The 22248-nt window shown below is 46.0% G+C and overlaps 1 protein-coding gene across 2 annotated transcripts in view; it reads right to left on the minus strand.

The window, feature by feature from the left end:
* Positions 1 to 22108, minus strand: part of ROR1 (receptor tyrosine kinase like orphan receptor 1) — a 388040-nt gene extending 365932 nt beyond the window's left edge. The window contains exon 1 of one of the 2 annotated variants that reach the window (XM_074376341.1): positions 21531 to 22108. In XM_074376341.1, coding sequence (XP_074232442.1) covers positions 21531 to 21621 — 91 coding nt within the window. In that variant the 5' untranslated portion in view covers positions 21622 to 22108. The remainder of the gene's footprint in view (positions 1 to 21530) is intronic. The other variant, XM_074376340.1, reaches the window with a different exon arrangement.
* Between the last annotated feature and the right edge of the window lie 140 nt (positions 22109 to 22248).

Raw genomic sequence — 22248 nt, forward strand, 5'->3', positions numbered from 1 at the left:
CTTTTCCTCTTCTTCCTCCCCCTCCTCTTTCCCCAAAAGGCTGCAGTCCCCACTGACTTGCTTCTCAGGGGCTCTCGGTCCTGATTCTGAATTATTCTAACCAAGATCCACTACATAATTTGCAAGGCCCAGTACAAAATAGAATACCAGGTCCCCTTGTCCAAAATAGTATTAAGAATTTCAGGACGGCAACAGCACAGCATTAAACCCACCACAGAGGCAGGGGGCGGTGTCCTGTTCAGCTGCGCAGGTTGCACACCCATGAAGCCGATCCTGATTCAAACCCAGTGACTACTTCCCTAGATAGGTAACAGTTGTACAAGGCCCAGAAAGGTGCTTGATCCTTCTACTCATTTTCTTAGGATCAGGAGACCTATTGCTTAGGAGACAGCCTCTCCATTCAATGAGCATCAGTAAATTGTGGACTCGTAAGATGACTGAAACTGCCCCAACAGCCAACACTGACTTTCTCTCTTTCCATTATATGGTTTCCAATGATTACGTGGTACTGTTTTCAGTGACAAAGAATTTGGTGGTCTGCCCTCTCAAAGGTTATGGTTAAGACAGGCAACCTGGTAGGAAAAGTCAAGGTTATAATCAGTCCCACTTAAAAAAAAATATGGCTATTAAATTTAATACACAGAGCTTGATACAAAAATAACAATAACAAACTAAGTTTATTGTTATTATAATAGTTTGAGTGCTCATAATTACCAGTTACTACTCTAAATACTTTACAAAGATACATAAATCTTCACAAAAACCTGAGATGTAGCATTAGAAACACATTCATTTGCTTTCACAGGAGGGCTTGTTTCACTCTCCGACTCCTCTTGTGAAAAAGCCTATCTATAAAGAGCTGAATTTCAGATAGAGAAAGAGAGAAACAAGCAAACAAACCTAATTAATTATTGCACCTTGGACAAGTTCCCTTCCTTCGCTGGGCCAGGTATGCTCACTTGTAAATACAGTGAGTGGCCCGGATGCCACGAGGTCCTCCTGACTTTGCCAGTCTGTGACTCCCAAGCAGGAACCCAGGAAAATTTCCTCCTCTCCATTTGACATTCCTGCACGTGCTACCTCAGAGCACCAGATGGACAAATCACAAAGTCTAGCACAGCAGATATAAACCTGAACCTGGTTCTAAAAACTAGAACCAGGACACCTGTGTTCTAGTTCTAGTTCTACCAATCACTCCCTCAGGGTATGACTTAGAACAAGTCATTACATCCCCTGAGCCTCAGTTTCCTTATCTGTAAATTTATTAGCAGATACCCAAAGTCCTTCCTTGTAAGGCACAATTCCTGGTACTGAGAAAGTTGTCAATAACTGTTATTCTCATCAATATCATTATCAATTATTATTCTCTATTTCAAAGGTTCCCAACAGTTTCAAGTAAGAAGCTTCCTTTAAATACAAAAAAGAAAAAAGTGATTTAGATTCCCCCTCCCACCTAATGGGTTTAAATTCAGTATCAATTGATTAGGGAAATATAAAATATAGAAAAGTCACTATGAATTTTTATTCAGTTCATCAAAGTGACATTCATGTGTCCTTGAAAAGTATGAACATTATTTTGCAATCACTGATGATGCTTGATCCTTAGAACCCTTATGATGATTCTGAGGACCTGGGGTGAGACCCACTGCCCTGTACCACCCATTAGCCCAGAAGGTCATTGCCAACTTCACCTTCAATCACCTTGACTTCTCAGCTCCTCTTCCCCACTCTCACTGCTCTTACTACACTGCCAAGACCTAAAACACAAGGCAAAAAGGAGAAATACACATATATAGCATTTGGAGCTGAATATATAACTACTCGTGCATGTTTTTGCCTTTAAATCTTTTTTCTCACGTGTATACTTCTGCAGGTCCAAGTCCTGAATAAATTTCTCATAACTGGATTTTATTATACATTAGGAAAAAATACCAAATACTAGAATATTAGAACAAGAATCATTCTTTAAAGCAATGCTTATTCAACTTACAATTTGCTTATAAATAAATCATCTATGGATCTTATTAAAATGCAGATTCTGATCCCATAGGTCTGGAGAGGAGCCCTACTCTGTATTCTTAACAAGCTCCCAGGTGTTGTAAATGCTACTGATCTACAGAGCAGGGTCCAGCCCCACTGCTTTGCAGAAGAGAACTTGAGGATCAGAGAAGGCAATTCTCTTGTCTGTGGTCACACAGCTCGTTAAAGGTAGGGCTTTGAGAGGAATTCAGGTTTGTTGACTTTTAGTCCAGAGCTCTTTCTGCTATGCCTTGATGTCACCCTTTTCTTCCCATCCACCAAAAAGTTTCTGGGAAAAAAATCTCATTTTCCTTTCATCAAAGACAACACACACATATAAATACACACACACACACCCCTAGAGGACAGGAGTTAAATCGTAGTCTCTCCCTCAGTTTCCAGCACAGGATCTTACAAACAAGATACTCAAAATAATATACCTCGATGGATTAATCTGATGCGGGAGGGTGGTGGAGGGGTGTCGTATTCTAATTAGAGTAACGCCTTTACCTTGTTCCCTCCTTTTGATTTCTTTAAAGACACACTTCTGATCAGCCTCCCCCTGTCTCCAAAGGTGTCTGTACCTATATACTGTCTAAGTTTCCCCTAGAGGTACTTTTCCAAATTAAAAATTAATGTACTGGGAGAAAGTTCAAAACAAGCTATTATTCTAAATCAATATTTAGGGAGGAGATAAGGGGTTTTTATCCCAGTACCAGCAGGGATTTTATGTTCCTGAATATCCTTTGCACTAGACCATTTAAGGTACATGAAGTGTTTGAAGAGTTGCACTTAGCAGCCTAAATGTTCAAATAGGATGGCTTCAAAGCCTCCCTCGCCCTCCCACCGTTCAGAAATCACTCCTGGGCTTCTGGGGCTTTCCACTGTATTTTAACAATCCTAGGAGTTCAAGAAAGCTTGCTCCATGGAATTTCTTTGCTCAGGCCCAAGTTCGTAAATAGGTCTTCAGAAGTGTCACATCCACCAGCTAGAGTCACACATTCACCAGGTTTTCAACAGATCTTTCTTTAAATGATCAGAAAACAACACCTCAAAGGGAAGAAAAATTGGCAACCTTTCAGCTGTTTCACATCCTGATTATATTCTACCACTTGGTTAAAATTAACAAGTTTAGTGCAAATACTTTGGGTTTGGATTGCGCCACACTTAGGAAAACAAGAGGACAGAAAGGTGACGCTTAAAGGTAAAACTCACTTTTCCCCTTGCAAGAGGAGCGAAGTTCCAGAGCCCCAGGAGCCCCTCTCAGTGGGGCTTCCACTGGTGCCTAACTGGAGGAATGGAACCCACCAACCCCCTGTGGCTCTGGCCGGGCTGCCCACCCTCCCTCCCACCCGTCCTGAGCCTGCCCTCTCAACCACAAACGCCCCTTCCCCAGGCGCCCCTTCACCGTACCCCATCCCATCTGGGTCATTCCCTGCATGCTGATGGCTCTGCACACGCACAGGCAGCCGCCCCACAGCGAAAGACAGCCCCGTCTGGGGGCCACAACTCACCGCTCATATTTTTCTTAAGGCCCACATTAAAACAGATTCCTCTGCCTCTCTGCCTTCCCACTGCCCATCCCTACTGGTTCCACTGTCCCGGAGCCCAGAGAAGATGGAACATGTTCCAGTCCCAGTCTATATCCCCAGTGCCCAGCACAGTGCCCAGCACATAGTCAGGATTTACAAGCTGCTAGCTCTTTTTATCAGGTAACATCGATGTGTTCCCTCTGCTTCTCCCTTCAGACTCTGCTTCCTCCAGGAGGCTTACAAAATTTTTTAGAGCTGGAAAGGGCAGTCAAGCCATCTTATTTTATAGAGGAGGAAATTCAGTTCAAACATCAAATGATACAATGGTCCAGTGAGTGGTCTGGCTGGAAAGGGCCTCTCCAGCCTCTGACATCTGTTGCTAACCTCCCCAGCCCCTCCTCGTGCCCTGCCTTCAGGCCAGGCAGCAGGACACCGCAGGCCACTGCTTCACCCAGCAGAGGAGATTGGTTCATTCACAGTCTAGCCCTGGAGGCTAGGAGAGCCAAGTTCTGCTCCAGTCTCCAGCACTGAGAAAGTCTAGGGCCTTGATTCTGATCAAGTCAGTGTGGGCCTCCGGCTCCCCGCCTGTAACACGGCAAGCCAACCTCAGAGTTACTGATGCTTACTGTGAGCGCTCTGTACGTGCCAGGAGTCTGGGAGCACTGTCCCAGCTCATCCTCACAAAAGGTAATGATATAGATATGATTAGCACCCTTAGTTTTCCAGGTGGGGAAACTGGGACTTCGAGGTTTGCCCAGGGTCGTAGTTAGCTGAGGGTTTACCTGACTCCCAGGCCAGTATTTCGACTTCTGTCTTTTTTCACTTTCTCAGGGGCCCCCTCAGCTGTACAAAGCAATGACAGTGAAGAAGGCCTTGGAGGGAGCAAGCAGAAGGTGCAGCCCCACACCTCCGGTTCCCAGCAATCAGCCCTCGCCCTTACCTAACTGCGTGAGCAGCAGTTCTGCCTAATCCTAGGTGCACACAGTAAGAGACAGCATTCTTCCCCTGGGGGCTCGGCTTCTCCTGAGATTAGCCACAGTCCCCAGGAGGCTGTTATCCCAACCCCAGGGAAGGGCGCATCACAGCCAGACAAAGCTTATCGCAGGAAGCCACCACCACACTGGGGAAAGCAAAACGCAGACTGAGTGACTCAGGTCTGATCACCAGCACTAGACGCTGGGCAAGCTAAATGCGTGCATGCCTGCCAGTCGTCAGCAGGTGATGATGAAGCAACCTCTGCATTTGTTGGAGGTGCCAGGAAGGGCCAGTAGCAAGCACTCGAATGAAGATTATATCTGGAGCATGTCCTTAGAGCATCCCCGAGAGCAAGCCCCACCGTACACCCAGCACCTTGCACTATGCCTGGTGCAGGGCAGGTGTTCAGTCGGTTGACCGATGAAGTTACTGACTCACTGCCACAGTAGTGGACACAAAGCGCTCCTCGCCGGAAATGAGAATGGGTACACAGACTCACCAGCAATTATCCAACTTGGGGTAAGTCCCTTCAGCTCAGTTTTCCCATTCCATAGCCCCAAATAATAGTGTTTCTTTCTCCAAATCCCCTGGGACTTAGCCATTCATCCCACAGCACTCTGGGACAAATGCACAGAATAATTTTTAAAGGAACAATTATTTAGAGCCTCTTAGTTAAAGGGTAGTGAGCCTCTACTATCTACACAATGCAGGACTGAAGAAAATGGCCGTAAAAGTCTAGGTTTGGGGATTACAGGTACCCTGGTATTACGGAAGGGAGCAGACCGGGAATTCTAGGACCTCAAGTGATTTCTTGAGAAATGTGAGAAACCCTGCCACCAGCTTCACCTCATAGTTCCTAAATCTTCCAGGAAAATGCCTGCCAATTCAACTGACACTGTGGTTAATTTGCCATCAAAGACATCAGCATGAAATAAAATTTCAGGGAAAGAACAAAGGAAATAAGTCACAAACTTCCATTTCTTTCTCATTCACTCTCTTTCCAAGAGGTTAGGAAGGAGAATTGGTGTAGTAGTAACAGTAATGACAGTAAAGGAACATTTTCATGATGCTATGCAGTTCGCAGCAAACTTTCACCTGGATTTCTCAATATACATAACAATTCTCCAAGCTTTATTAGCCCATTTTACAAATCAGGAAACTGAGGCTCAGAGAGGTTAAACATCTTGCCCAAGTTTGCACAGCAGATGAGGGGCAGGCCAGGCCCAAGCCCAGATTTTTTTTCTCCAAACCATGCATTCTTTCCTCTGTGCTGCCTCATATAAATGAGACATACTTCCTCTTCCCCAATTGTCAGAATGCTAGACTTGTTGCTGAAGATGCCTTAGTTTCCTGATTTACGAAATGGGTATGATAATACTAGGGCGTACCTAACAGGGTCATTGTGAGAATTAAGCAATGCTTGAATATTGCCTGGCACACACGTTACTAGTAGTAATAGATGTAATTGCTGTTAGACTGTTCATTGAAAACAGACTGCCACTTCACGGCTTTTGTACTATGGTCCCCTCCTGAAGGATATTCCTATACACACACACACACACACACACACACACACAGCCACAGTGCTCATTCCTCCACTATCTGCCAGTCTGCTCAAGGGACACTGTCATAGAGTCTTCCCTACCCCCCCCATACAACAGCGCCACCCCACCCCCACACTCACCCCATCACAAGCTCTTTTACTCTGCTTCATTTTTCTTAGCACTCACTCTCACTGGATAAAGCATTTATTTCTTTACTTTCAGACTGCTTCCCGAGTAGAGTCTTTGTTTTATTCACAGCTTCACCTCCAGTATCTAAAACAATGCCAGTCACATAAATATTCGTTGCGTGAATAAAGGAAGCCCTGTGGATTCATTCACTGAGAAATGGAGACAAACTCTTGCTTGCTATCTGACCCTTCAATCTCAGATAAGACTTTAAAGTTTACAAGATATTTTTATATCCTTCATCTCCTCTAATCTTCCATAATCGTCAGGGAAGGGGTTATAATCCCCACAGCAGAGATGAAGAAACTGAGACCCCAGATCTCAGAGCAGAGCAACTTTCTGGAGAGGCAGAGTCCTGGCTTAGCTCCTGAACCCTATTCCCACCTGGCACCTAGATGTGGGGGGTCTCGGCCTCCCTCTGAGTTGTTCTGGTCCTGGTGGAGCCGCTGAGGTTCCCGGAGAAGAGCTGGCTTAGAGAGGAGCCTGGGAAATGGTTTTTATCACAGTCGAGCACCAGATACTACAGACAGCAGATTTTTGTGAACACATTTGTCAAAATAAACCCATCAATTATTATCAATAGTTTAAAAAATGCATTATGGGCCACGGTTCTAGGGCTTACCAGACACATGTCTTCCAGGGAAGCTCCCCAGAGACACCTTTCCTGATTCCCTCTCTGCCAATCCAACCCCGTGCCTCACTTAGCTGCTCCCTCCTCCACATGTCCAGGACCTGGGCCCCTGCCTCACTGCACCGCCTCCTTCACCAGTTTCATGCTCCCCACGAGGCCAGCTTCAAGCCCCCGCAGAAGTGCCTGGAGCCCCAGCCCAGTGGCCGGCTCCCATCCAGCAGGCCTCAGCCTGCAGGCGGATCACCCTCCTGAATGACACCAGCAGGGCAGGAAATAAAACAGCCCAGGCCTTTCCTCTCCTTCACCATTGCCTCAGGACCCAGGAAACCCGACTGAAGTTTTGCTAAGCTCCCTTTTTCTCTCTCCTGCGTGAGTGCAAGGAGGCTTAGCTGGCAGCAGATGGTTCTAAGGATTTAAGAAGAAGTGCTGTGGGAAATGCAAAGAAACACAGGCCTTTCTGACCATGTTTGCATTCAAACTGCTTGCAAGTTCAAAATTTAAAGAATTTTCCCGTCTGCTTACTAAGAGAAAGAAGAGAGAGTAAGAGCTCCCCAGGGGATACTTCCCTAGGAAGAAGAACTTTCAGATTGCCTAAAGAAAGGACGGGGAGGGGAGAAGGATGCTCAGGCAGAGAGGAATCACTCACCACCCCTATCCTCGGCTGGCCCTCAGCCCTGACGGTGCCCTCTCCCCTGTGGCAGGGGACCAGTCTTTTCCACATCTTCTCTCAAGCAGAGTGTACATGAAAGAAGAGAAAGAGGAGGACTGTAAGGGGGAATTCTAATTTGTTGCCAATTAAGGGCAGAGTGACCTTAATTTATAGCAGCAGAACCCAGAGTTATCACAGATTTTCCATCTTGGGAAAACAGCTCAGCTCTCAGCTGCCCACTGGTCCCCTGGAAATAGAGCCCACAGCAGGTTTAATTGAGTCCAGATTGACTTTTTACAGGGTTGGATTCCTCATCTCTTGGAAGAGAAAGCCTTGAGATTTTCAGTTGTTCAAAGATGCATTTTTAAATTGCTAGATACTAAGAGCAAAGCCAACTGGAATGATCCCCGTCCCTAGGAAGTAAGGACAAAGCTTAGCAAAAGTGAGTCAATTCAATTGGCCACCAGATGCTGTGCTGGCTGTGATCCAGACTTATACCCTATTTTAAGGAGCATCCAATGATCCAGGCAAGGTTAGAGGAGATATCACAAAAATAATAATTGCACAAATAAATATCTAATTACAAATCATAATGAAGAATATTTTTAAATACAGGTGTTATGAAAGCAAGTAAGTGGAAACTCACTCTAGTACAGCCAGTCAGGGAAGTGACATTTAGGCCAGAACCAAAGGACTGGGAGTTGACGGGTTGGGGGAAGGATGTTCCCACAGGAGGGGACAGCCCATGGAAAAGCCACTATGGACAAAGATGCCAGATGAGGCATGAGAGGGAGCTGCAGACAGACTGGAAGGCCAGCCTGAAAATCCTGTCAGAAGATCCTTGATAATATTTTTGGTGGTACTCCTACCCGACTCCCCCCACTTTATTTCTTTAGGTCCAAGTCTTTAGATCTTAATTTCCCATTGCCCCACAGCTGCGAACTTCCTTCTGGACACTATACATCTCTTCCTCTGGTCCTCATTGTCACGTCCATGTGGGCACATTTTCACCTTGACCTTTTGCATTTTCAGAAAAGCTCAAATGTAATCAGTAAGCCTGGGCAGTGCCCAACCCTGACAACAGGGAACGCTCAGGTGGCCCTGCTCTTTGGCTTGGACCACTCAGGACACTTGCATATTAGAGAAAAACAAATAAATATTGACTCTACATCTCAAGTTCCACCTCCTTCAGAAAACCTTCCCAATAATTCCAAACAATGCACACATCTCTCCTCCTAGACCTACAAAACTTACTGTGTGCCCCTTCCTCGTGACACTTAATTACATGAATTTAGCATTCACTTGACACGTATTTGGCGATTTCCTATCTAGTAAAATATGCTGGACTGGATGGTTGTTAACTAAGAAAGACCTGGTCCCTGCTCATCAAGAAGTGGCTAGAATGGAAAGCAGCTGGTTATATGACACTGGGGAAGTTACTTAACATCTCTGAGCCTCAGTTTTCTCTTGGGAATCAAAGTGTGACCTCTTTTTATAAATACACATGGATTAAAAACACTATCAGAGGTTATCCTTGAAAAAAAGGATTGTGGTGAATTTTGTTTTCGTGTTACAATTCTGATTTTGTTTTTAATGGACGTTTATTTCTCATGAGAAAAAGCATTAAAACTGTTTCCTTTTAGGTTAAAACAAAGCAAAACAAAACAATAGCACTTTATTTCGTTGTGAGAATTAGTGAGGTACGGTGTGTGCACAATCAGGACACAATAACCTCCCCCAAAGCAGAGTCTATGGGCTCCAAGCAGAAAATCTCAGAGAGACAGAGGAGAGACTGGACCACTGTCACAACTCTCAGCAATGCCGGCTCTGGATGTCAAAGTCGTTCCTACATGCCAGCTTCTTTCTGGGACAGAGACACGGCTAAGGGCATCTCCCAGGTTCTTCACCCCAGAGGGGCTGCCCCTAAATTCCAGGGATGAACTGTCTCGGTGAGGCTGGGGGCAGGGGTTATGATTGGCAGTCTCCTGTAACCAGGCTGAAGTATGGACAAAAGCAGTTTCTTTTCCCAGTTGACAAAGGGGCAGAAGGAGGAAGCAAGGGGAGAGGAGTTTAATTCAGGGCAATAATTTCAGAAAGACAAAGTAAAAAGATTCCATTACAAAATACAAAACACCAGCCTGTAGTAGATGCTCAATAAATGATGGTGACTATTATTACAAAGATTAACATCGAGGTTTCAGGCTAAATCGAGACAAGTGTGACTTAGGAGGCCTGGGTGGGAATAGAGGCTGAATGTGAGGGCACTGGGGAAAGGAGCACAGAAGGGTGGATTCCTGAGTGTGGGAGCACTGGGGACTGAAGACCAAGATTTCAGGGAGGAGAGATGTTGAGAGGAACAGCTTGAGCCAGAGGCGCTGAGGGGGAGGAGCAGGTGCTAAGTACACAGACTTTAGGGGCCGCATGATGGAGAAAGGGCCCCCAACAAAGGTCAGCACGGATTCAGTGAGTTACTCTCATACCATCTGGGGGTATCAATCTTGTCTCCTGAAAAAAACAGTAAACTTCCTACAGAAGAGGATCTTGCCATCTAATTCTCCTGCATCCATTTTAGCTGTTGAATAAGTATTTAATCAGATGGAATTGCCAGTGACTTCTGGGGAGCTTACAAAGGACATGTCACTCGGTGGGTGAAGGAGCTGTCCCGCCCAGGTCCCTTTTCCCTTCGTTTCTCTACACCAACACTTAACAGACATGGCCACTGGCCTGTTGATTTGATGCCATGAGTCTAGGCGAAGCCACTTCCACCAACATCTTGGACTGATTAAGAAACTTTCTAAACCTGAGTCCTAAGGCTGAAAGGTGGGAGGGTTGTTTATAAAATGTTTTGACCATCTCATCTATATATATATATAGTTTTAACCCCAACACAACCATAAAATCTGACAATTACTTCTTTTTTTGAAAAAATTAAGTTGCAGCCCATGTAAGGGAGCAATGCCTCACTCCCTACACCCAGTGCTTTCATCTTGGGAAGGGAAACCAATTAGTGTTGGAAGTGCTGGTCTCTCTCTGCCTCTCTATTAACTACTCCTTGCAGGGGCCTGAGGCACAGTCTGATACAGTGACTTGCTGACAATTAGGTAGAAAACATCGGGTATGCTCAGCCCAGTGCCTCCCTTGTTCAGTGGGGAGGAGAGATGCCCTTTACCCGCTGTCCCCTGGGAGGCCCCCACCACAGGTTCTGACTCTCTGAAGATTATCTGGCCACAGGCAAAGCACTTGATTCCTTGACTTAGGGACACTGGATGTGAGTGGACAGCGCGTGCTGTGAGCAGCATAGAGAAAGAGGGTAACTCACCAGCAGATTAAGAACATTATCAACAATTGTTGTTGTCAGCAGTCTACACAGCTAATATCAAACAGACAATATTTTGTGACTGAGAGTTCCCATACAACACACAGCAATTCTCTAAAGGGAGGAGGTAAACAGCTGCCAGGGAACTAAGCATGACTCTCTTAAGGCTCGCTTTTCAGAGAAGCCCATATGGAGAAGGGCTAACTTTCCGCACGCTGAAGATTCAGGTGGGGAAAAGAAAAACAACCAACACTCTGTAGGGCATGTGAAAATTATGCAAAAACTATGACATACCCACATCGGAGTGAAATCCAAGAGGTGAGGATCTAATCTCTCTTGTGGAGAAAAAGTAGAATAAGTTGCTTTGATGGTGGTTTAAACCCATCAGGAAATGGTGTCAATTTCCCAGAATGAACAGACAGGAGACTTTCCAGGACATCTAGGATTTCACGCAGCAGGCTCTGTTCTTATCTTACGATGTTTAACCTTCACAAAGCTTAAGAAAGTCCTTGTCCTTGAGAAATATTAATATAATTGTAAACTAAAAGTTCTAAGCACTAGGAAGGCCTGTGCCAGAGATGATTATATTATAAAAGACAGGTTCTGAGATTTAGAAGTTTTGCTGCATCAAATCCTGGGAAAATCTCAAAGGAGGAGATACAGTCTTGCTGCTCTCCATTTAATTCCCAGGAGTAGCTGTGAGCATAGACAGACCACCACCCAGGCAGTGAACCAGCGCTTCCCATGATCCTCCCCACCCTGTCCAGGTCGGCACCATTGTGCTTCCCATTTTACAGATTAAGAAGGTGAGTCTCAGGGAGGTCAAGTAATCTGCTGACCTGGACAGGGTTTCACAGCAAGACTTTCAGATGTCAAAGCCTTTCTATCGATGGCTCTCCCATGGGCTGCAATCACCAACCACCTAGGAAACTCCTTGCTTTTAAGTTACTTCTCTCAGTCTATTTGCAAGTGAACTTTCTTAGGTTACAGGACCTCTAGGCTCCAGGCCCCATCTACAAATGCCTCACAAATATTTCCAAAAACAGTAGTTGATTTGAGGAGAGTCAGGCAAATTCATTTGCTAGTGAAACTGCAGTAAAAATAGACATAAATCAGTCTCTAAGAGTCACGAATTCCGAACAGTCTTTTAGAGCAGAAAGCACAAAGGGCCTGAAGTCAAAGAGGCTGGGTTTCACACAGGCTCCACCGGCTACAGTGACTGAAGGTGAGCCGCCAACCTTCCAGGCCTAATTTTAAAAGGGAGAGAGAAAGAGAGAAATAAAGTAATCCTGTTTCATTGGATTATTTGGGAAACTAATGGTAATTTTATACATGAAATAACTTTGTAAGCTGCAAAGCCCTATACAAGTGGAGGATTTAATTATAATTATATTGACTCAGCTATTTGGCTGGGATCTTACAAGGAATCTGAATCATCAGATAGAGGTTTTTTTAAAAATGAGATGTAAAATAGCATAATAATTAAGAACAAAGCCCTAACCTCAGGATAACGAGGTTCAAACCCTTGCTGTGTGATCTTGAGCAGGTTACTTACCTTCTCTGTACCTCAGTTTTCTTATCCGGAAAATGGGGACAATAATTAGTGCCTACCTCATAAGGTGGCCCTGAAGACTATGCAAGTTTAAATACTTAAAGAACTGAAAATGGTTCTTGGAACACAGGATGCTTGACCAGTATTACTGTACTATCATGATTTTCACTGAACAGGCAAAAAGTGGACTGGGATGTAGCAGCCGGCACTACAAAACAAAACCACTGCAGCAGAGGGAAAAAGGCAGACTATAGCTCTGAAATGTACTGTATTTTGAACTCTCTGGGGGACTCTTTTGGAGAGAAAAATAAGTCATCAGACTTCCAGTAAAACCCTGCTTCTTCCTCCCCTCCCCTGCCCTCTTCCTCGCCCATCCTATGCAGAAAACCTAACAGCCCCAAAGTCCTCTTTCTTCTTCATCACTCTCCCATCCCCAAAGATCAGCTTCAGCCCAGGTGAAGGCCTAACTGAAGACCCCAGGACAGTCTGGGCAAGTCCCTGGAGACCAGGGCAGCTGCAGAATGTCAGCCTCTCCCCTCTCTCCATTTCAATCCTTCCCCTCCTTCACGGCTCCCACAATATCCCACTCCTCCCCAAAGACTGCTCCCTTCGGCACTGTGCATCTGTAATTGCCAACTCTGCTCTCACTGGCTGCATAATTATTTCACAAGTGCCTATTTTATTGCCCCTAAAAGGTAAACTCCCCAAGAGCTAGTCATATTCTTCTAGATTCCCCACAGGGCTTAGCAAGGGGCTGCAGACACTGACCATGTGCCATAAATAATTTGGTAAGGGGTTTAGTTCCCTGGAAGGAGCCCAGACTCCCTGCAAAGTGGTCAGATGCAAACTCGGTCTGAGCCTCGACTCCTCCTCCCCAAGCCCATGGCAGATTCTGCTATCAGATCACAGCATATGATCACAGGCTTTCTCCCAGAGACCCTGGAAGAAACCTCAGAATCCTTTTCATCACTGCACTGCAGGGAACCAATACAGACTGACTGGAAAGATGAACCCTTTTTTGCCATCTCTGCTTCCTAGGCACTTCCCTAACTGAGTCTCTGTAACACTGGGACTTAACCACTATTATTATAACTACCACACTCTACTGTACAGAGTTGTTCACTTGTCTGCCTCCACTAGACCAGGGGCTTTCAAACTTTTGATCATGGGAGCCCAATAATAACCTAAATCAGCATGTACCAAACTGAAGCTAAAGTTTCCCAAAACAATACTGATTAGTGTAATGCACTGTGATATTTCCTATTATAGTCTGTCTAAAAATACTGATTCAGATCCACAGAATTCATCTCATGGTGCACTATGGTTTACAACTATATCTATGTGATATAGATACAGAGAGGTAAATAGAGAGATAGGTAGGTAGATGATATAGTATGTTAGTTACATAATGTTAGTTAAGGTAACATTAGCAGCTATAACTGATAAACCCCAAAATCTCAGCCTTTACTACAATCAAAGTCTGTTTCTTGTTCACATAAAACCTAAACCAGTGTAGACTGGGAGGTGGCTTCCACTGGGCAGTCATTCAGGGTGGGTTCCAGGCTGTTTCTTGTGGTACCTTTAACACATGACTTCTAGAGTTACGACGTTCCGGATCATAGCAATCCTGCCTGGGAAGTTTTTTATGGGTCAAGTGTACAAGTGACACTCATTGCTTTCAATCTCATTCCATTGGCTAGTATTTAGTCACATGGCCTCACTTAACTGCAAGGGACCTAGGAAATGTAGCCTAGCCATGTGCCCGGGAAAAGATGGAAACCGATCTGATGATCAGCTAGCAGTCTCTACCACAGACCTGCCATTTACAAAACCCTCCAAGGGAAGGACCTAGCCTTACTCACATTTGTATCTCCAGAACTAGCGAAATTTTTGGCTCATAGAAAATGTATGACCATAGGATGAATGGGGAACATGATAGATCCTGGCTAGAGTTCCAGAAGTATTAGGGTTTATGATTAGGTTTCATAAGTCTCTCCAAACTGACACCTGTGCAAAGCCTAAAGCAAAGCTGAATCCAAAAATCTGCATTAGGGCAGGTGGAAGATACCAGAAAAACTGCTTGGTGTCTCCCCTTCTATGTGGAGGCTACACAGACACTCTTCCAACACCCCCATGCCTGTCACGGAGCACAGCAGAACAATTAAGAGCACATAGACTTTTGAGGCGGATAAATCCTGGCTGGGCCCCTCCCTGGCTACAGAACCACAGCTGAGCGTTCACTATGTGAGAGGCATGATGCCGCACATCTTCTAGGCAGTATCTCATTGCATCCTCACAAGAAGCCTCTGAAGGACACTGATTTCTCCCTTGGACCTTCCCACTGCCTGAGAGAATCAATGGCTTCTACCCCTGTGTTCCCAAAGCACTTTCCAAATTCACAACCCTTTAATTCACTTGTGGTAGAGCTGTTTTGGCACGTGGAGGTACCTATCTGTTCATCTTATCTCTCCAATTGCACTTCAAGGATAGTGGAAATAGCATACACTTGAGAGTCAAAATACCTAGGTTCAAATGCCAAACCAAACTTAATAGTTGTGTGAGGTTAGCGAAGATACTTATTTCTTCTGAGCCTCGATTTTCTTATCTGTAAAATGGGGTCAGAAGTCCAACATCAAAGGGATGCTGGGACACATAAACCTAATATCTATAAAGAATTATGCCTGGCACATAGTAGGTTCTTTAAAAAGTAATGCTGTCCCTCCTCCACCTCTCCTTGAGGGCAGAGATAATGTTTTATTCCTGGACATTAACATCATATCTTGCACATAATAAATGTATGTTGAAATGTATTGAATGACAAGCTTTTCTGTTGCACAATAAAAATAAAACACACAAACCTATCTTGATCCTTAGAAGCTCTCTTTTTATCTCTCCTTCCTCTTCCCACATACTTCATTACTCTTCTCTCTTTGGGTAACATGAACTTTTTTTTTGTACTCAGAAATTTTAAATGGCTAACAGAGCACCTCAGGATTCTTTCCTCCGGCCATTATCCTTCTCTTTCAAGTTGTGCTCAGCAAGATTATTTGGCTATTGGAGCTAAAAACGGTCAGATTACAAGTGGAGGTCTCTGAAATGTAGCATTCCCCATTGCAGGATTCTGGAATTACACCAAACACCAGGGAGGGGTTGCTCTTCCCCAAAGAGCTCACTGTTCTGAAAAAGCCTTTGTTTTAAGGCTTTGCAAAACTGCCCTGTGGAATCTCCTCCAGCCCAGGTCCGCAGCACTGGCCTAGAACTGCTCACAGAGTATCTACATGCTCCCTGTAAAACAGAACACTCAAGAGTCCTACCATCTTGTAAAAATTGCTGCTGTCCGAGTCTTGGTTTGTATTTCACAGTATAACGAGCACTGTTTTGGAGCACTTGTTCTGATGTCTCTAGCAAGCCCCTGATAATGAGAACAGCTGACACACCGTGTGGTTCCTGGGTCTGTGGCGTTATGTTAGGCACCTTCTGTCAATTATCTCCTCCAATTCTCACCAAAACCCACAGTCAGATATTACTATTATCCCTATTTTGCAGAGAAAGAAACTGAACCTCAGGAGGTCAAAGAACTTTGCCCAAGGTCACACAGGCAGCAAGCAGCAAAGCCTCAATTCAAACCCTAGTCTATCAGATTCAAATCCCATTCCATTTCTGTTACTCCACACTGCCTCTTTAAATGGCTATAAAAGAAGGTCCTTTCTGTATAGAAATACTTGAGAAAATAAACAGTTTGGACTGGTCAATCTTTGGGTCCCTTCCTCCTCTTAAAAAAAATCTATGGTTCTAATGAAGAGAAGAAAGAAAAAAGGAAATGTAAGGAAACCAAACATTATGAGGCTTGGCTTATCAGTATTTAATAACAGCTTTTGGATCAAAACTCTACAGAACCTTATTTATGGACAGACAGTTACTGTTAAGCAGAACTTCTTTATACAACCTTTTCATCTGAGGATATTGTAGCCTTCTACTGCCTTTCTATTAGTGAGAGATGGGGTGTGAAATTTGCTGGCCCTGCCAACACTATCCCATTAAATTATCTGCCCTCTTCCAGTGCAATTCACTCAGAGGCAACAGTTTGAGACTCAGGCCCTGTGAGTGTCTGTGCCTAGGCGTTCGGAGCGGGGAGGTGTGAAGGAAAAAGTTCAGGTGGTGGTAGCATCCCAATGACGTAACAGCAATCCACATTTCACTGCCTTACCAAAATAAAGTGGATGCCACAATTATCCCATTCCTAAACAAACTGAAAACCCCAATCGAGCTTACTGCAACAAAGAGAGAGCCTTTTTACCGCTGTTTATTTTTATTTTGTATTCGTTAGCTTTTTAGATATTCCTGGCATGCAAGTCAGGCTCCATGTAACAAGCAGCTGCATTTAGTTAAGGATTTCGAAGAGTTCCCCCCACCAAACCCCACCACCTCATAACAGCCCCCCTCCCCTTCAACTCCAAAGAACTCTCTCAGACTCTCTCAGACTACTCCCCTTTTCTCTTGTCTGTCGACAGAACAGTCTCTCCTGGCACACAGTGGGGAATAGGTGAGGCCAGGCTGAGGCTCTCCTGTTGGAGAAAGAGGCCTAGGAGACTTGAGTGTTTCCCAGCTGGGGCTGGATTTGCCAGGGTCTGACCCACATGGGGAACTTGGAGCTGGCAAGCCAGCTCTCCCACTAGAGAGCACTCTAATAAATCACCCCTATTCCCTGAGTTGTACATCAAGATGCAAATACAAAGGCACTTCATCAAAGTACATCTCATCACTGGTTGGGAGGAATTGCCAGACATGCTCCTCAAACCACATCTGAGTTACAGTTCATTATAACAACATCATTCCTCCTGATCAGAGGTGCAGACCATCCAAGGCCTTTCCAGTCCATCTCTGAGTTACAGTGAGTCTGGCTCAGGGAACCCCAGCACAGGAAGGAATATTGAAATTGGCTGTCTCCAGTCATTTCTTATAACCCTTATAATGGTTGAGAAATCATCCCTTTGCTGCTCTTGGAAAACACAGGGATATAACACCTTTGGCCCCAATATAACATAAAGGGTGTAAATTTTAAGACAAACCGGGAGAGACTGTCGAGGGCAGCAGTCAGATGAGAGCATGAACTTTTATGGTTTGTAAGCCCTACAATGCCATTTCCTGGCTGTGTGACCTTAAGAAAGTAACTTAACCTCTCTGTGCCTAAATTAAAATGAGCTAATTATGCCATCTCCTCATGGGGTTGTTGTGAGGATTCAGTGAGTTGATACTTGCAAAATGCTTAGAATAGTGACTGGCCTGTTGTAAAGGTTATGCAAGTGTCTGTTAAATACATTGTACAAACAGAGGCATCAGGCATTTCAGAATGCTTGGGTTCAGGGAAGTACATTCTTAGTTGAGGTCAAAGGATTTGGCACCATTCTTTAGCATCTCTCAGGCCCTGTAACAGTCCAGCTAGTAGGAGGGGAAATGGAAAGTGAGGAGAGAGAGAGGCCCCATGGATTGTGTAGATCTGGGTAAAGGCCCAGGACCCCTCCACCCCTGGCAACCCAGCAGGGAAGGCAACTCATTGCCCTGGGCCTCAAACACTCCAGATCAATGGTTCCTATCTTTTGGGGATTGCAGTTTTCTTCAAAAATCAGATGATAACCAGAAACATACAACCCTAAAAATGTACATAAAATTTTGTGTATTATTTCTGGAGGGTTGAATGGCCTAATTTCAGATACCCCAAGTTAAGACCCTCTAGGCTGGATCTCTTCTCCAATACTTGCTATCCATGGTTTCACTCAATGCATATAACACTCAGGAAAGGCTCAGAAAAACTAATCGCCATACCCAGTGTGTGGAAGAGAAACGATTCGAACCTACGTCAGTTAATTCCAACACCTGTGCTCGTAACCTTTAGGTTCTACTGTGAAGTTCTACTACACTCCCTTCATACTGGAAGATGGGACAAAGGGAAAATCCTTGAAAACAAGCAATGTTACATTGTTACTAGGAAAAACAAGCATCATCACACTTTTACCTACAACCAAAAAAGTTACTCTCCGTTCATTCAATAAAAATCTATGGACCACTTACTATATATGCCAAAACATACACCATTTATATGCAGATATACATGTACATCAACATACATATAGTATATACAAAGCATTCCATTCTCCATAGGATGTTGGGTAAAATTTTCAAAAATATTTGAGATACTGTATGTGGTCCCCTTCAAACCACAGCCAAACTGGACACTAATGGATGGAAGTGACATACCATTTAGAAACTTTCAAGTCTAATCTGAGGCCTATACTCACCATGCAGGAGATGGAGAGAGGAAAATATAGACCAAAGTTGAGTTTTGAAGGACTCCTAACTAAATACCAGAAAGATAATCCCAGATAATGTCAGAGTAGCAAAACAGCCACCAGGTATACTGACTCAATATTGGAAATTAAATATTCCCAACACATTGCCAGAGGCAGTTGGACCACACCCTTTGTCTCCTGGGCCTCTGTATGGCTCCCCCTAGGGAGGATTTTCAGACGTTCCTATAAAGGTGGGGCTGGATGACTTGGTCCCCAGGTGTTTTCACCAGGAAAGCTAGCAGTCTTATTGCCCTCAAGAGTCTCTAATTCTAGAAGTAGACAGGACCTATTAAAATGGCATTGGAAAGTTTACAAAATGACAGCAAACAGTAGTAGGCCACCTCCCTCTGACTCCAAGCAGCCAAGCCACAAAATCTACAGGAGTCTGAGAAAAGCTGAGGTGGGTTCCAAAGGCCCTGAGCTCTGGGTACAGTTATAAAGGCTTCAGGTTCGGGATGGTAAGAGGTAGATGGGGAGATTGACAGTGAACAGACCAGAAAAAGTAAATGTAAAGGTTTGTTCCTCCTGGCTAACAAAACAGAAGAGTGATGGGAGAAATGCTGAGCATTTGTTTTAAATAAATAAATGAAACATATCACCCCTTAGACTGATCTCCTGAGACATTGGCTGAGTTACCTGAAGGATGTTGGATCAGACAAGAAGGTAAATCTGAGTTCCACTAGAAGCCTTGTCCCCAGAGAAAGGATCAAGCATTCACAGAAATGGAAAAGGATTTATTAGACAATAAATAAGACAGTAATAACAGATTTTAGCTCATTATTGAAGAGATCAGAATAAGCACTACTCTTTAAAAAAAAGTTGTCATGGGAGAGAAAGAAACAAATTTTAATTCATGCACATGGAGGTCCCATAGAAATGGGACCTAAAAAGTAGCCAAAGCAGGCAGCTTTTATACTTTTTAGACAAAGAAACAATAAATTTGGGAGGAATTTTTTTTAAGTTTTTTTTTTTTTTTTTTTGAGCCTGTAGACAGTTCAATGAGAATTTGGGCGACTGCTGATAACAAAATTGTCTTACACTCAGCAAAATCATTGCCTGGACATTTATTTAAAGGCAGAAGTCCAAAGAAAGGTGCACTGGACCCTCAAGTTCCCTCCCTCTCCCAACCCTGTCCCTCCCCCTCCCCATGATCTAAAAGCAACCATTGTTGAAAGGTTATGTAGAATAAAGGAAAAGACAGAGGATATAAGTGAACAAATTAAGGCGCCTCACTAGGAGCCTTGCCTTAGCTAAAATCACCTTGGTTATCTCCACCTCAATTTGCCCAGCAACCTGACATCAGAAAGATGTTTACAATGTTTTAGGCAGCACGACCCAATTTTTGCTTTTCACCCAGGTGTGTGGCAACGGACCAGATGTTTGGCATCAAGGAAGCAAACATCCATGTGACCAAGCTGTTTACATTTCATTAGGATTTTCCATCGGGAAGGAGCACTCCCTGCTGATGTACATCTTAATTACAATTAGGAGCAGTATTTACCCTGAGGAGCTTCCAGATTAGCAGAACCACACTATAGGATCAGTTTCAGAATCATCCTCAAAAAATGTGGTTCCCACTTCCCCAAAGTCATCTCTATGAAATCAAAATTCACACACAACTTCCTTCCAGGGTGTATTTTCTACCACGAAAATTATTAGCTAGACTTTGGTCAAAACGAATTCTGTAGTCATGGTCTAGGTAGTGAATAGGTCTTTCCCCCTCAACTGCTAAATAGCCCAGAGCCTTTTTCCCCCTAAAGCACAGTGCTAACTTAAAAATGAAAGATGCATGATAAAAGAGCACGGGTTGGGGCTGGGCGTGGGGGAGGGAAGAATCCAGGGGCTCCAGCACCCCCTCAAGGGATGCATGTTAAAAGTGAGGCCTAAGACCCTGGAGACTTTAATCAACTTTCCCCCTCCAACCTCGAAAGAATGAATCGTTGTCTCCACAGGCGCAGCCGGGCTCTTCCCCCTCATTGTGTACGGGCTCAGACGCAGCAAGGATCCGAGCTTCCCGCAGCGAGCTAAAACTCTCGGGCTTTCGGTGAAGTCTTTCTCTAACTGTTGCAATTGTCTTTGGAGATTACCAAAATCAAGTATGCATTAGTTGGCTTTCCCTCCCCTTGTTTGTTAACACACACACACATACACACATACACACACACACGTGCACTTTGGAGCAGCAGGCCGTCTCTGACAGCACATTTTGCACAAAGTGGCGGCGGCGGCGGCAGCGCACACGTTGTGGCCTCCATCGTGACCCTCAAGAAGGCCAGCGAGCTGGGGACGGTGGAGATGCGAGGCCGCCCGAGCCCCAGGAGGACAGGGCTTTTGTTTGGGTCGTTCAGTGGACAGCCTAGGTTCTCTCAGGCACTCCTGAAAATACAAACTCCCTCCAGGACCGCTGCGACGTGGGGTCAGGATGGACTTGTCTGAACACCGGTTGGGGCGCGTTAGGGGTCCAGCGAGAGATGGGGGGACGAAAGGCATCCCATCGCCCCACGACCCCCAACCCCTCCACGCTTCCTGTCAGCGCTGACAACTGCGGCTGGGCGCCGAGGAAGAAGTGCCCGGGCGCACCCCCGGCCCTCAGAGGGACTCCAGGGTGAATCCTCGCCTGCCTCCCCGGCGCCTGGAGTCGCGCTGGCGAGACCCCCGACGGGGCGCCGGCAGCCCCCCGAGGCGGGCGCGGCGCTTCCTGTCCGCCCAGCCCCGGGCCGGCCGACGGAAGGGTGGCCGAGGCTGGGCGGGCCCGCGAGCCGGCCGATGCGCCTCTTACCTTGGGCAGCGGCCCCGCGCGCCGCCAGCAGCAGCACGGCCAGCAGCTCCAGGAGCGGCGGGCGCGCCCCGCGGCGGCGCGGCCGGTGCATTCCTCTTCTCGCGGCGGCGGCGGCGGCGGCGGCGGCTCCCAGGCCGCGCGCAGAACATCCACGGGCTCTGCCCGGGGTCCCGGCTACCTCGTCCCGGCCGCTCTCCTCGCAGGATACCGCGGGCGTCTGCGAAGTTCTTTGTCCCTCTAACCTGCTCCTTTGCCTCAGCCCGGCCCTTCAGGACCCCGTAAGCGCAGTCCCTCCACAGCCCTCCGGTTGCAGCCTCGCCGCGGCCGGTCGGTTCAGTCCGCGCCGTCGGGGTCGCACTCGCGGAAGGCGAGTCTCGCCGGCTCGGGGTCTGAGGAGAGCGCGCCCTGCGCCCGGGGGCTGCCGTCCCGGGGCTCCCTCCGTGGCGGCTGCGGCGGCTCCTCCCGCTCTGCGCGCTCGCTCTCTTGCTCTCAGCCTCCCTCAACTTGTCACTTTTCACCAACTCTCCAGCCCAGCGCCTGCCCCGACCAATGGCAGACGCGGGTCCAGGCCGGCGACCCAGCGCCCTCTGCTGCCGCCTCTCCACACGCGGACTCCCAAAGTTGTTCCTTCCGCGCCGCTCAAAAACCCTCCTCCCCTCCCCCACGACACCTCAAACCTGCAGCGGGACCTGAGCCCTTTGGGCCCTCGCGGCCATTT

The sequence above is a fragment of the Camelus bactrianus genome, chromosome 13, assembly GCF_048773025.1.
Source record: "Camelus bactrianus isolate YW-2024 breed Bactrian camel chromosome 13, ASM4877302v1, whole genome shotgun sequence".
NCBI classification, from domain to species: Eukaryota; Metazoa; Chordata; class Mammalia; order Artiodactyla; family Camelidae; genus Camelus; species Camelus bactrianus.